At 42.3% G+C, this 16,291-nt stretch overlaps 1 protein-coding gene across 2 annotated transcripts in view; it reads left to right on the top strand.

Annotated features, from left to right (window-relative positions):
• The window catches only part of ptprt (protein tyrosine phosphatase receptor type T), a 1,581,811-nt gene that overhangs the window by 1,202,850 nt on the left and 362,670 nt on the right, over nt 1–16,291 (top strand). For both annotated transcript variants that reach the window (XM_038803435.1, XM_038803434.1), the window contains 2 exons: nt 3,996–4,032; nt 4,914–4,961. In XM_038803435.1, the coding sequence (XP_038659363.1) occupies nt 3,996–4,032; nt 4,914–4,961 (85 nt within the window). The remainder of the gene's footprint in view (nt 1–3,995; nt 4,033–4,913; nt 4,962–16,291) is intronic.

The raw sequence follows: 16,291 nt of genomic DNA, 5'->3' as shown, positions 1-16,291 counted from the left end.
TAGGTAATGAAGCTGGTAGCACGGTAGCATGGTGGTTAGCATAAATGCTTCACAGCTCCAGGGTCCCAGGTTCGATTCCCGGCTGGGTCACTGTGCGGAGTCTGCACGTCCTCCCCGTGTGTGCGTGGGTTTCCTCCGGGTGCTCCGGTTTCCTCCCACAGTCCAAAGATGTGCGGGTTAGGTGGATTGGCCATGCTAAATTGCCCATAGTGTCCTAAAAAGTAAGGTTAAGGGGGAGGTTGTTGGGTTACGGGTATAGGGTGGATACATGGGTTTGAGTAGGGTGATCATTGCTCGGCACAACATTGAGGGCCGAAGGGCCTGTTCTGTGCTGTACTGTTCTATGTTCTAACTGGTTGAAGTATCAGTGGGGACTATTTGCAGACAGTGATCATAACTCCGTTAGATTCAAGATTGTTATGGAAAAGGACTAGGATGGGCCTGAAATCAAAGTTCTAAACTGGGGGAAGGCCGGTTTTAATAAGATCAGATATGACTTGGCCAGAGTAGACTGGGAGCAGACAATTTTAGGTAAACTGTGACAGAACAGTGGAATGCATTCAAGAAGGAAATAGGAAGAGCACAGGGCCAACATGTTCCAATAAAGAAAAACAGTGGAACCAACAAATCCAGTGAACTCTGGATATCGAGGGATATACAACATTGGATGAAAAAAAAGGGAAGCTTATGGCAGATATCAAGGGCTCAAAACAACAGAAGCCTTAGAGGCAGTATAGCATGTGCAAGAGGGGACTTAAAAAGTAAATTCGTAGAGCAAAAAGGGGACACAAAAGACAGGTAAAATAAAGTAAAATCCTAAGTCGTTTTACAAGTGCATTAAGGGTCAAAGTTTAACTGGGGAAAGAGTAGGACCCATTAAGGATCATAGTGGTAATTTTTGTGTGGTTGGAGGACAGAAATAGGGTCTAAATGAATATATTGTGTCAGTGGTACCTAATGAGAGGGACAGTGTGGGTATATAAATCAGGGAGAAGGGCTGTGATAAATTAACATGGGCAGAGAGGAAGTTCTGAGTAGTCTGGTAGGCTTAAAAGTAGACAGATCTCCTTGGCCAGGTGAGCCCGGAGGATGGCCAATGTTGTATCATTATTCAAGAAGGGAGGAAGGGATAAACCAGGAAATTACAAGCCACTTAGTCTAACCTCAGTTGTGGGGAAACTATTTGAATCAATTCTCGTAGACAGAATGAATCTGCATTTAGGAGAGGCAGGATTAATCAAGAACAATCAGCATGGTTTTGTTAAAGAAAAGTCATGTCTGGCCAACTTTATTGAATTTTTCAAAGAGGTGACCAGGTGTGGCAATGAGGGCAATGCATTTGACGTAGTCTACTTGGACTTCAGCAAGGCCTTTGATAAGGTCCCACATGGGAGACTAATAGTGAAGGTAAGAGCCCGCGGGATCCAAGGAAATGTGGCAAATTAGATCAAGAATGGGCCGAGTGGCAGGAATCAGAGGGTGATTGTCAAGATGTGTTTTTCTGACTGGAAGCTTGTGTCCAGTGGGGTCCCACAGAGATCAGTGTTAGGGCCCTTGCTGTTTGTGGATTATATAAATGATTTAGACATGAATGTAGGAGGGTTGATCAGTAAATGTGTGTATGATACAAAAATTGGTGGTGTGGTAAATAGTGGGGAGGTAGGGCAGCACGGTGGCGCAGTTGGGATAGCCCTGCAACCTCACGGCGCCGAGGTCCCAGGTTCGATCCCAGCTCTGGGTCACTGTCCGTGTGGAGTTTGTACATTCTCCCCGTGTTTGCGTGGGTTTCGCCCCCACAACCCAAAGATGTGCAGGGTAGGTGGATTGGCCACGCTAAATTGCCCCTTAATTGGAAAAGTGAATTGGGTACTCTAAATTTATTTTAAAAAAAATAAAAATAGTGGGGATGATAGCCTTAGATTACAGGACGATATAGATGGACTGATCAGTGGCAAATGGAATGGTAGCAGAGCAGGTGGATACAGTAGTTCAGAAGGCACATGGTATATTTGCCTTTATTAGCCGAGGCATTGAGTTTAAGAGCAGGGAAGTTATGCTGGAATTGTATAAATGTTGGTTCGGCCACAGCGAGAGTATTGTATGCCGTTCTGGAATCCACATTATAGGAGATATGTGATAGCACTGGAAAGGCTGCAGAGGAGATTTACCAGGATGTTGTCTGGGCTGCAGAATTTTAGTTATGAAGAGAGATTGGACAGACTGGGATTGTTTTCTTGGAGCAGAGGAGATTGAGGGGGTAGATGATTATGATGTGTAAAATTATGAGGTGAATAGATAGACAGGAAAAAAGCTTTTTCCCCTAGCATTGATTTAAGTTAAGGGACAAGAGATTTAGAGGGAATGTGAGGGAAACCTTTTTCACCCAGAGGGTGGTGGGAGTCTGGAACTCCCTGTTTGAAAGGGTGGTGGAGGTATTGAAACATCCATAGAAAATAGAAGCAGGAGGAAGCCATTCTGCCCTTCGAGTCTGCTGCACCATTCATGATGATAATAGCTGATCATCAAGTTCAATACCCTGATCCCGCTTTCCCACATATCACTTGATTCCTTTAGCCCCAAGAGCTATATCTAATTTGTTCTTGAAATTACACAACATTTAGGCTTCAACTACTTTCTGTTGTAGTGAATTCCACAGATACACCACTCTCTGGGTGAAAGAACCTCTCCTCACTTCAGTCCTAAACGATTTACCCCTTACCCTCAAACTATGACCCCAGTTCTGGACTCCCCCGCCATCGAGAACATTCTTTCTGAATCTGCCCTGTCTAATCCAGTTAGAATTTTATAAGTTTCTATGAGGCCCCCTCTCGCTCTTCTAAACTCCAATGAATATAATCCTAACCGACTTAGTCTCTCCTCATATGTCAGTCCTGCCATCCCAGGAATCAGCCAGATAAACCTTCGCTGCACTCCCTCCACAGCAACAACATCCTTCCTCAGATAAAGACACTTCCTCAGCTAGAAACTGCACACAATACTCCAGGCGTGGCCTCACCAATGCCCTATACAATTATAATTGAATTGAGGCAAAAACCCTCATAACATTCAAGAAGTATTTAGATGTGTACTTGCGAGGCATAGAGGGCTATAGGCCAAGTGCTGGAAAATAGGATTAGAATACTTAGGTGTATTTGTTTGTCTGGCGCAGATGAGATGACCGAAGGGCCTTTTCATTGGTGTGACCCTCTATGACTCTAAGATGACCTCTAGTGGTGCTCTTACCCACAAATGGAAACATTTGATGAGGTTTTCCGGTTGCGTCCACCCTGAGACCGGAAATCCCTGCATGAAGTCAAAGGACCTTTGAATGGTCCATCAAATTTTCCACGCAGTCCGCAAAGATTCCCATGGTGGGCTGGACCCAAAAACTTAACCCATTCTTTCTGTGCCCATCTATCAAAACCTTTCATAATTTTAAAGACCTCTATTAGGATCACCCTTCAGTCTTCTTTTTTCAAGAGAAAAGAGATCCAACCTTTTCACCTTTCCTGATATGTGTACCCATGCATTTCTGGTATCATTCTTGTAAATCTTCTCAGCACCCTCTCCAGTCCTCCATATCCTCTCTGGTAGCCAGAACTGCACGCAGTACTCAAATTGTGGCCTAACCGAGTTACAATATTTGTTTAGCATAACTGCCCAACTTTTCAATTCTATCCCTCTGGGAATAAAGCTGAGTTCTAGATTGGCTGCTTTCATGGCCCTGTTAAAGGCAGGGCATTGATAATTAGATGCCCATCCTGCAAGTAAATAAATGTCCTCCTACAATTTGTTACAGCCCTCCTCAGTGTTGATAATTCCCCCCACATTTGGGGCCATTTGCAAATTTACAATTTGTGTTTTTGATTCCAAAGTCCAAATCATTAATCTCATTTACCTAATTTACAAAATTGCCAGTGATCCTGGATCCAATCAGTTAGAATCAAGCTGGTTGTGTAAGCAAAACAATGACATTTTTTTCTCATTCTTCGTAGGAGACCAAAATCAGCTGTTTACGATTGGCGACAAAAGGTAAGAGAATTTTGTTCCTATTTTGTTTGCACTGTTCAAGCCCAACAACCAGCATCACACATACCAAGAACACATCTTTCTATCTACCATGCTTGAAGGACATGCGGAGAGAGAAATTCTCAATCAGTGCTTGACTAAATTGGTTGTTAAAATGGCATGTTTGTATCCTGCATGTATTTATTTTGTTATTACCTTGCCTGTTATCTTCATATTGGGTCATATTGTGTATATGTATTCTATTTCTTTTGCATTGAATTGCTGCTTTTATTGTATTGTCATTCTGTGCATGATTTAACATCAGTAATTGTCTGGAAATTTAAAAGCCTGCATCCAGCCATCTACTGTTTATTTCCGAACATTTAGCCCTGTTTTCTTTGTAGGTTTCACTATCGTACTCGCTGCATTAAATGAAGTGAAATGCAAACAGAAGCCTATTCAATCATTATCCCCTATCATTTCTGTGCTCAGGCGATTTTTTTTACATGCTATCTTTTTCCACTGCACAGATTATTAAAATTTTGCCTGTCTTGTGAATATCACTTGTCTCTCTTTAGATATGGATCACGATATTGATACTTTATTAAGCAAACTGAAGGCAAAGTAACAGAGCCGCATTTGCATTAAAGTCATCGATCATAATTTATTCTTTTGAAATTAAAATTGGAGACTGAGATATCATTAAAACTTTAATCTGAAGTAATTATTCATTTCTCTTGGGGTTTCCATTTTATTTTATAGCATGGTGATTGGGGGGGGGGGGGGGGGGGTTGGGTGTTGGTGTGACATATTATCAAAGGATATTTTTCTTGGTAGACTTGCTTCTTTCTTTTTTTTCTTATGCATGCTGACCTGGAACTTTCCCTTTGTCTTAACGGTAATAGGTAGGATACAGATAACTACACCGTATATACTTGTCATCCCAAGTGCAGGTGATTATCTCCTCTCAAGTCAAAAATGTTAATTCCTCTCCGACCCTATGCAAAATGTTATTAAAATGTTATCTGCAAAGTGACTCATATTCTTATAGACTGAGCAAATATTTTATGATTTAGCAAACGTTTTGTGCTATCGGAAGTACTTTGACCTATAACTGTTGGCTCTGCTGGTCGCTCAATGGATAAATGCACTGGAAGGTATGATAGTGAGTCATTGAGATTGGGGTTAAATCAGCTAAATGACAGAAGGAGTACAGTTGGGCCTCAGTCTCCCTGAGCTGTAAAAGGGGCTTACGTTGGCCAAGTGACATTACTGGAAAATGCGTGTCTGTGAATATTATGCGAGGGCAGGATTGGGATTCACTGTATCACCCACAAACTTAATAGCCTGCTAACATTCACCATTGAGGCGCAGAGATGAGTAAAGGCAGGTTGGCTGAGTTCCAGCATTATACGGGCACGTAAAGAACTGTACCCCACAGGGGTCACGAAATACAGAACAAGAGAATTGAAAACTTGACTGATAAATATAATTGCAGACTAAATGCTGCAGGCCGTCTGAAATTTGATAATGGGTGGGCTTTTCAAATTAAAGGAGCAGAGCTTCACACATTTTGGGGATTTAGGTGTGGATATCAGCTTCTCCAGCATACTTTGCTCTCTATTAATTTCAGTGGTTTTCTTCATTTGCGCTCTTGTTTCAGAAAGCCCCCAAACAACAGCAAGAAACCATAAAATTAAGTTCATTGTATTTTTAGAAAAACAAATAATTGTATTGTGTATATGTGGGTAATATGAACGCCTCTTGACATTTAACGTTATGGCCGGCTAAACGTGTGTCCAGAATTTCACACCAATTGAATATTTATTCAAACATCGAGCATTCATTGCTGTAAATCACCTCACTGAAATGGCCTACCAAGCCACTCAGCTCAAGGGCAATTAGGAATGGGTGACAAAATGCTAGCTTTGCCAATGCTGCCCGCATCCCATTAAAGAATAAAAGGGTGTATCCTACATTTCTTCAGACCCTGAAACATGCCGACCTGGTTTACTTCAATTCTGGGCCTCAGCAAAATACAAACTTCTGACCACCAGGACTGTGCTGAAATCTTCAAACATTCTCTTCTCTTGCTGCAGTGGGTGTCCACATTTCCCTGTCCTGGAAGTGATAGCATCTCTTGATGACGCCTTTCCCACCTGGAACCCATCTATGTCCCTATACAAGATACATGAGTTCATTCACTACAGATTGTCTTTTTCTTGATTTAAGTGAAAAAACTGTACTTGTTGCATTAAGTTTGTTTATTTTTCTTAACTGTGAAAGGCCATGACATTTGACCGAAACATACTGATTTATATTACATCAAACGCAATGAGCAGGAAATTTCGATTTCTCGTTGATAAAGTGATTAACTTACGAATATCTAAGAAACAAAAGTAAACATTTGAAGTAATTTGAAGAGATGGTATTTAGAAAATATGGGTAAACAAACAAAAAAACCCTGAGGCAAAAGTTAAGTAACATGAGTTATAATCATTGGTTTAATTCAAGGCCTTAAAATTCCTGAAGCTGGAGAAACTAAGAAACCAAATGTTCACCTGGAGGGCCAGGTATTTGAGGTGGGTTCAACCCTCTGTTTTGGTCCTGATTCTAGTGGATGGACGTGCCATGGATTTTCCTCTTGCATGCCATTCAGAAAATTGCCAATGTCATTTCATTATTGAAGAAGAGTTTAAGAAACCTGGCAGAGCAAAACTCGGACATGATAAATCAGTTAATCTGTTGTTCAGTAAGCTTCTGGAATCTATTGCAAGTCAGTGTGACTGAGCACTCAGACAAAAATGAATTAATCAGAGAAAGGCGACATGGACTGTAAAGGATAAATGTGTCTGATTAGCTGGCTAATTCTTTTTGAGGAGGTCACTATTATGGTAGGTAACATAACAGTTCTGGGCATTGTTAATATTAACTTCCAGAGACATCTGATAAGATTCCAGACAAGCAGTGCATGGAATCAGGGAGGGCAATCTTTTCATATTGGTAGGAAATTGTTTCGGAGATAGTTTACGGATAATGGGAATTGGCAGAATGTGACTAGTTCTGTTCCCTGGGGGATCTGTATGGGACTTCAGCTTTTCATTATATTTATTACTGACTTTCATGAAGGGATGGAGAGCTATGTATCAAGGTTTTGCTGAGGACATTTAATTAGGTACCACAAGCAGTCTTGTAGATGGGAGCAGGATGTTGCAATGGAACATTGCTAAATTACATGAATGGACAAACCGTACAGATTGCGTTGAATGTGGAAAAATGTGAGGGACCCATACTGGACCTAAGAAAGATCAGAATATTTTGAAATAGTGAGAAGTTGGGAACTGTGGGCGAGCAGGGAGGTCTACCAGTCCATGCACATAAATCATTAAACGCTAGTGGTATTAGCATAATTATCAGCATTGTGAGGGTTAATGTAGTGTCGAGAGTAACCACGAGAGGAAGCTACAGTTACAATTGTATAAGGCAGTGATGCTAGACCTTAGGGGAAGAGTGTATGCAGGAGTTCGCTAGTGAAGATCAACTAAGGTTAGATTATAGTTTATACCAGCAGTGAGATTAGCAGTAGATGAGTGTAGTTCAATGTTATTGATCAATTGTGTATTCTTAAGGACGATGTGCGAATCCCAGTTTAGTAGTGTAAATAAAATCATAGCTTTGTTTAAGTTAAAGCTATTTTGTGGTCTTTGTGAACACTACGCCAACCATCCTGAAATAAGCAATACAAAGAAAACTACGGACAGGTACAAAATAAATTAAAAGGCTGATAGAATGTGAGCTTTTATCTCAAGAGGCCTGGAATAAAAAGGAAGGGAATTTATTATACAGTGATCTGGTTAGACCTCCTCTGCTCTGCTGCATTGTACGCTGGTACAATGGGGCTGCTTTAGCTCACAGGGCTAAATCGCTGGCTTTTAAAGCAGACCAAGCAGGCCAGCACCACGGTTCGATTCCCGTACCAGCTTCCCCGGACAGGCGGCGGAATGTGGCGACTAGGGGCTTTTCACAGTGACTTCATTGAAGCCTACTCGTGACAATAAGAGATTTTCATTTCATTTTTCATTTTCATTCAGTTCTGGGTTACCTCACTTCAGGAAAAATGCTGCAGATACTGCAACATAGATTTATCAGCATGATATCAAGGCTAAAAAAGGTCATATAATGAGGATTGATTGGATAGATCAATATTCGCACAAGTATGGATGAGTGACTAAATTGAGACGTTTAAAATTATTAAAATATTTGATAGAAAATATTTCCTCCAGTGGGGATCCAGAACAAGGAAGCATAACCTCAAGATTAATGCTAGTCTGATCGTGGGTGATGTCAGGAAACAGTTCCGCACACAAAAGGTAACAGATTTTTATGAGGTATGGGTATCAAGGTCAATGGGACCAGGTTGGTAAATGGAGTTGAAATACAGATAAGCTATGATCTCATTGAATCACAGATCAGCCTCAATGAGCGAATGGCCTTCTACTGTTCCTATTTTCCTATGGTCAAGTTCTCTCCTTACAAGAGGAGCATCAATGCATCTTCTTTCATTGACCAAAAGGCAACTGCCATTCAGCTGTTATTGTTAAGTGGTCATCTTGTGGTTGATTTGCATATTGCTACTTAACATGACTATTTGACACAAAAATTGTGAATTGCGTACGTTCAATAAAGCTTCAAAGTTACTATTAATTTTACTTGAAACATCAAGATAGCAAATTGGCAGCCCGTTTTACATCACAAGTAATTTTGTTTCCCATTTTCATCATTAGCTGCCGATGTCCTGCGGACAGTGACCAGTTTTACCACCATTGGGTCACCATTGTGTCACAGGTGTTTTCAAGAAAGATCTGAAGGCCTTGGAAAGGGTTCTTTTTATTTATTCATTTTTGGGATGTGAGCATCACTGCAAGGCCAGAATGTGTTCCCCATTCTTAGTTGCTGTTGAGAAAGTGCTGGTAAGCTTCCTTCTTGAAGTGCTGCATTTCATGTGGTGTTGGCACAACCACCGTGTCGAAAGAGAGGGCATTCCAGAATTTTCATCCTGCGACAGTGAAGGAATGATTACATAGTTCTAAGTCAGGAAGGTATGTGGCTTGGAAGAGTATCTCCAGGTCCCGGTGTTCCCATGCATCGTTTGCTCTTGTTCTTCTAGGCGGTAGAGGTCGTGGGTTTGGAAGGTGCTATCGAAGAAGACTTGGCACAGGACAGGTCCATGAAGATAAGAGCTTTTAGTTATGGGGAGAGATGGAAGAAATTGGGATATTTTTATTAGAACAAATAAGATCAAAAATGATTTAGACAGTTGTTCAGAATTATGAGAGCCTTTGAGAAAGTAAAGTAAAAAAAAAAGAAACCTTACTGATCAGTGAATCAGTAAATAACAAGTTCAATATTGTCATCACAGGAATAAAGGGCGATGTTTTGGTTTATTTTTATGTGGACAATCAGCCAGAAATGCTGGTATTTCTTGAAGCATATTTTCTCTATAATTCTCTTCCTTCCTCCGCACTTCCATCTTGCTTTACTCTTTACTCTATAAACTGATGGTTGACAACAGTGAACAAATGTCTTAAGTTTCAGTTGATTTCTGATACCTTCCAGAATCAACAGGACTATCAGTCGAGTATTGATGTGGAGATGCCGCCGTTGGACTGGGGTGAGCACAGTAAGAAGTCTTACAACACCAGGTTAAAGTCCAACAGGTTTGATTCAAACACGAGCTTTCGGAGCGCAGCCTGAGGAAGGAGCTGCGCTCCGAAAGCTCGTGTTTGAATCAAACCTGTTGGACTTTAACCTGGTGTTGTAAGACTTCTTACTGTGTCGAGTATTCAACCAAGGCGTCCTTCATATCCAAGCCTGACTTCAAGATAAGCATTCACACGCTTGTTCACAAATCTGCAATTTTTAGTGGTAATCTACGGGAAAAAAGTTTGACCCAATCATTTTCTTGAAATTTCTCTTTGTAGCTCTGGAAAACTGAGGCTAGCTCACGAATCAACCCAGAACCAAACTGGGTAAAAGCAGCTAAGAATGCAGATGCTAGATTGAATCTGCTACTCTTTATCATACAAAACAGTGCATTTACCTACCATATTATTGAGAAAACCTCTTTGAGCACAATGAGGATATTGTACCATTTCTGGAGGGATATGTGCTTTGAATGCAAGGTGCTGTTATCCTTTATATTTTGCTTTCCGAGTTTTTAAAATCACTATCTTTTGGGAGAATTGCAAATAAAAACACCTTTGTGCTGGACCCCAAGGAAACCTCCCAATTCAGCTCCAAAAGATATCCTTGTTCTTGTTTGTCTGGCATAAACCTAGGAGGAGGTTCAGCCAACGAGTGACTGCACTGAAATAGGCATTTACATCCTACTCATTTCCAGATGCAGGTTGAAAGCTGACTTGAATTCTCAACTCCTATAGTGGCTGAGTACAAAGCAGCACTTGGCAGGTAGCAGCTTGGAGAATTAATGTTCTCTCCCAAACAGCTAATAGGAATGAAACGGATGCTGATTCCTGTTGTTTAATTGCTGGCACTCACTGACTGAATCGTGTGACTACTGCCAGCGTCACGAGAATTAGGCCTTCTACCTGAGCTGAAATGTTGTGTTTCCTCAGCAATGCAGATAGGTGGTATAATCCTACATTTCTACTAAAAGGTTTTTTTTTCCTTTCGGCCATGACATGGAAAACACAAAAGTGGTTGAATTGTTCTGCAATTTACCCCATAGCTGTATTCTCTTCCGATAAATTATATATGAATGTGTAGAAAGATTCTATTCTGGAGAATCATTGCTGAGGCAATCAGAGCTTCCTATGACGATTATATGCTCAACTTTGAATAAGGGACAGAGCGGACGGCCCAGTTAAATGTAATTTATATGGGCTCCATGCAGTTCCTTCATTTCCAATATTGCCAATTGGACTAAATATAAATAAGAATGATAGTAAGTGACTTTTTAGTTTATTCTGATAATGGTGCAGATCTAGCCAAAATGCGAGCACAATATAAATACGGTGTCATTAACTGTTCACAATGATTCTAACGAGAAGAGAAATAAAGGAAAGTCAATTAAGGAATGACATTTTTTAGCAAAAGGAGTACATTTATTAAATAAGAAAATATACCTATTTATTTTGGAACACCTTTCATTCACTTTCAAACCAGGGGAGTAATGGCAAAGGACAAGATATATCAGTCTGAGCAGGTCAGTTGTGACGTACCAGGTTCCATGATTGATTGCTGTTGCACTTTGTAATTCAAAAAACCATATCAGTAATCCATACTGATACACATCCTGTTACTGTGAAAGATTCACACAAACAAAATCCATTCCTCATACTTTCATGTGCAATTTTATCTGTAATACTGATTTATCAAACCATAATAAGATGGTCCATGGATGAGCTCGTGTTTTTTTGTGTGTGCACTGCCCTGTGCACTGATGCCACAGCTCCACAGTTTCTTGCACGGAAGAAAATGCGGACCGGTACCGGGCAATTAAGTTAATCTTTGCAATTCGCAAAATCAGAACATGAATGATCCATAATCAATATGCCCCCTCTTTGGGGAAGAAACATTGAAAAGCTTTTCATTAGGAGCACATCTCCTCTGCTTGCCTCACACAAGGACTATCACAAAGGATCTGCCACAATGGGGCTGACTGCATTAAGTAATGCTCCCAGTCCCCTTGAATGGATTTGCATTTCTACTTCAATATGCTTGAAGTGGGAGCGAAAAGGAGGGCAAGCATAATGAAAATAATTTCAGATATTTTGCGGTATTACCCGAAGTAAATGTCAAAACTGTGACTGCACGTCAGTCACCAAGCCTCTCGTTTAGCAATCAAAGCTGTGACAAAATTGCTTTCCTCTGTTGTAACTGTAATAAAGCATTTCAGAATACATTTATTGTCAGAATTGAGAAGGTAGTAATACTTGGCTGTTTCTATGTTCAATTTAATGTAACTTATGATATCACCACCACATTTTCTATGATTATGTTATCACGTCCCTGCTTATAGCATTTTGCAGCAATGATCCCATGACTTTCCAATGATTTCAAATGTCATGACATTTCCAGGCGTCAGACTTTCAAAACACCACAAATAGCATCCTTTATTATTTAAATCTATTCCACGTGAATTACAGTCCAAAGCTTTGCTGCTTAGACTGTCAGAGAACTGTAAGACCGATACTTTGCTGGTATTCTGGTTCACTTAATTCATTAAAAATTTCACGTTTAATTGGATAGTTATTTCCATTTGCAATACTTATAACATGGACGTTTTTTTGTATGCTTTTGTGTGAATGTGTGAAAACTCTGAATGAACTTGACAATTGAATAATCATTAATAAATCGTCAAAGGAGGTACGAAAACTAAATGTAGCAAAAGCACAAGAGGAGAAACAAAATTGAGAGTGAAAATGCGGTTCAGTAGTCATCTCGCTATTGTTACTGGCATGTCTAAAGCAAACCAGACCTACTAGTTACCAGCCTGCGCTGCCATGCGACAAAGTCATGGCTGATTTTCCTTCCCAACTCATCTTTCCACACTATTCCCAGATTCCTTAATACTTTTAGTACCATAAATCTATCAGTCTCTGTCTTGAATATATTTAATAGTTGAGCATCCACAGTGCTCTGGGGTAAAGAAATCTAAAGATTCACTGCCTTTTGAGTGAGGACATTTCTCCACACCTCAGTACTAAGTGGCCTACATCTTATTCTTTCTGTTTCAGGCCCCTGGACTGGGGCAAATCCACCTATCAAGTTCCTTAAGAACTTTATATGTTTCAGTGCGATTACCTCCCATTCTTCCAAATTCCAGGGAATATAGGCCAGAAGTACTTCGATCTCTCCTCATGGAACGTTTCTCTTATCCGAACAAATCTCTGTTGTACTTGAATGAGTGTGAGAATCAGTGTGTGTGTGAGCGAGGTGGGTGAGTGTGTGCATGGGAGACAGGGGTGAATGCGAGGCAGATGAGTGTGTGCATGGGAGACAGGGCTGTGTGTAGGGGTGAGTGCACGGCAGGTGAGAGTGTGCAGGGGAGAGAGGGGTGAGTGTAGGGTGAGTGGGTGTGTGAGAAAGGGGTGAGTGTGTGTGTGACAGAAAGCGGTGAGTGTGTGTAAGAGAGAGGGGTGAGTGTGTGTGAGAGAGACGGGTGAGTCTGTAAGTGAGAAGGGGGTAAGTGTGTGAGTGAGAGAGAGAGGTGAGTGTGTGAGAGAGAGGGGTGAGTGTGTGTGAGAGAGGGGTGAGTGTGTATGTGAGAGAGCATGAGTGTGTGTGAGAGGGTTGAATATATGTGAGAGAGGGGTGAGTGTGTGAGTGAGAGAGAGGGGTGAGTGTGTGAGTGAGAGAGGGGTGAGTATGTGTTAGAGAGGATGAGTGTGTCTATGAGAGAGGGTGAGTGTGTATGAAAAAAGAGGTGAGTATGTGTGAGGGAAATTGGTGAGTATGTGTTAGAGGGGGGTGAATATGTGTGATAGAGGGCTGAATCTGTCTGTGAGAGAGTGGTGAGTGTGTGTGAGATGGGGTGAGTGTGTGTTAGAGAGGGTGAGTGTGTGTGAGAGAGAGGGGTGAGTGTGTGTGAGAGAGGGGTGAGTGTGTTTGTGAGAGAGCATGAGTGTGTGAGAGAGGGTTGAATATATGTGAGAGAGGGGTGAGTGTGTGAGTGAGAGAGAGGGGTGAGTGTGTGAGTGAGAGAGGGTGAGTGTGTATGAAAAAAGAGGTGAGTATGTGTGAGGGAGATTGGTGAGTATGTGTGAGAGGGGGTGAATATGTGTGATAGAGGGCTGAATCTGTCTGTGAGAGAGTGGTGAGTGTGTGTGAGATGGGGTGAGTGTGTGTTAGATAGGGTGAGTGTGTGTGAGAAAGAGAGGGGTGAGTATGTGTGAGAGAAATATGAGTGTGCATGTGAGAGAGGGGTGAGAATGTGTGAGAGAGATGGATGAGTCTGTGTATGAGAGAGGGGTGAGCATATGTGTGTGACAGAGAACAGTGAGTGAGTGTAAGAGAGAGGGGTGAGTTGTATGTGAGAGAGAAGGATGAATATGTGAGAGCGGTCTGAATCTGTGTGAGAGAGGAGTGAGTGTGTATGTGAGACAGGGAGAGTGTGTGTGTGAGACGGGGAGAGTGTGTGTGTGACAGAGCGGTGAGTGTGTGTGAGAAAGAGAGGGGTGAGTGTGTGTGAGACGGGGAGAGTGTGTGTGTGACAGAGGGGTGAGTGTGTGTGAGAAAGAGAGGGGTGAGTGTGTGTGAGAAAAAGACGGGTGAGTGTTTGTGTGAGAGAGAGACGATTGTGTATGTGAGAGATGGGTGAGACTGTGTGAGAGAGATTGGTGTATGTGGGTGAGAGAGAGGGGTGAGAATGTGTGTAAGAGAGGAGTGAGTATGTGTGAGAGAGGGGTGAGTCTGTGCGTGAGAGAGGGGTGAGTGTATGTGAGAGGGGGGTGAGTGTGTATGTGAGAGAGAGGGGTGAGTATGAGTGAGAGAGAGGGGTGAGTGTTTGTTTAAGAGAGGGTGAGTGTATGTGAGAGAGAGGGGTGAGTATGAGTGAGAGAGAGGGGTGAGTGTTTGTTTAAGAGAGGGGTGAGTGTATGTAAGAGAGGGCGAGTGTGTATGTGAGAGAGAAGGGTAAGTGTGTGTGTGAGAGAGGAGTGAGTATGTGTGAGAGAGAGGTGAGTATGTGTGAGAGAGAGGGGTGTGTATGTGTGAGAGATAGGGGTGAGTATGTGTGAGAGAGAGGGTGAGTGTGAGAGAGGGGTGAGTGTGTATGTGAGAGAGAAGGGTGAGTGTGTATGTGAGAGAGGAGTGAGTATGTGTGTGAGAGAGAGGGATGAGTGTGTGAGGGAGGAATGAGTGTGTATGTGAGAGAGGGGTAAGTGTGTGAGAGAGGGGCGAGTGTGTATGTGAGAGAGTGGTGAGTGTGTGAGAGAGGGATGAGTGTGTATGTGAGAGAGGGGTGAGTGTGTGAGAGAGGGGTCAGTGTGTATGTGAGAGAGTGGTGAGTGTGTGTCAGAGAGAGGGGTGAGTATTTGTGAGAGAGAGGGTGAGTGTGTGAGAGAGGGGTGAGTGTGTATGTGAGAGAGACGTGAGTATGTGTGAGAGTGAGGGGTGAGTGTGTGAGAGAGTTGTGTGTGTATGTGAGAGAGTTGTGAGTGTGCATGTGAGAGAGGAGTGAGTATGTGTCAGAGAGGTGTGAGTGTGTAACTGAGAGAGGAGTGAGTATGTGTGAGAGACAAGGGTGAATGTGAGAGAGGGGTGAGTGTGTGTGTGAGACGGGGTGAGTGTGTTAGACAGGGTGAGTGTGTGAGAGAGAGGGTGAATGTGTGAGAGAGAGGGTGAATGTGTGAGAGAGAGGGTGAATGTGTGAGAGAGGGGTGAGTGTGTGTGAGAGAGAGGGTGAATGTGTGAGAGAGGGGTGAGTGTGTGTGAGAAAGGGAGAGTGTGTGAGAGAGAGGGGTGAATGTGTGAGAGAGGGGTGAGTGTGTGTATGTGAGACGAGGTGAGTGTGTGAGACAGGGTGAGTGTGTGTGAGAGAGGGTGAGTGTGTGTGAGAGAGGGTGAGTGTGTGTGAGAAAGGGGTGAGTGTGTGTGTGAGAGAGGGGTGAGTGTGTATGAGCAGAGTGGTGAATGAGTGTGAGAGAGAGGAGTGAATATGTATGTGAGAGACGGGTGAGTGTGTTTAAGAGAGAGGGGTGAATGTGTATATGAGGGGTGAATGTGTATATGAGAGAGGGTAAGTATGTATGTGAGAGATGGGTGAGTGTGTTTTTGGGAGAAGGGGTGAGAGTGTGCGTGTAAGAGTGGTCCGAGGTAAGGAGAACCAAAACTGTATACAGTAATCCAGGTATGGTCTCACCAATATCCTGTATAATTGGAGTAAGACCAATTCAATATTATACTCCTTTGCTTTGTAATAAAGGCTAACATGCCATTTATCTTTGTAATTTTGCTGCACCTGCAAGTGAACTTTCTGTGATGCGCACACAAGGACATGCAAATCCCTTCGAATGCCAACATTTCCCAGCCTATCACCATTTCAAATATATTCTACTTTTCTATTTTTACTACCAAAGGAGGCAGCTTTACATTTCCCCATATTGTACTCCATCTACCATGGAACACACACTCACCCTTCTTGCACACAGACACACACCCCTCTCTCTCACACACACACATTCGCTCCTCTCTCTCACACACACGCACATACACTCCCCCTCTCTCTCACACACGCTCACCCCTCTCTCACATACACATT

The sequence above is a fragment of the Scyliorhinus canicula genome, chromosome 7, assembly GCF_902713615.1.
Source record: "Scyliorhinus canicula chromosome 7, sScyCan1.1, whole genome shotgun sequence".
NCBI lineage: Eukaryota > Metazoa > Chordata > Chondrichthyes > Carcharhiniformes > Scyliorhinidae > Scyliorhinus > Scyliorhinus canicula.
This window is presented reverse-complemented; position numbering and strand designations above follow the sequence as displayed.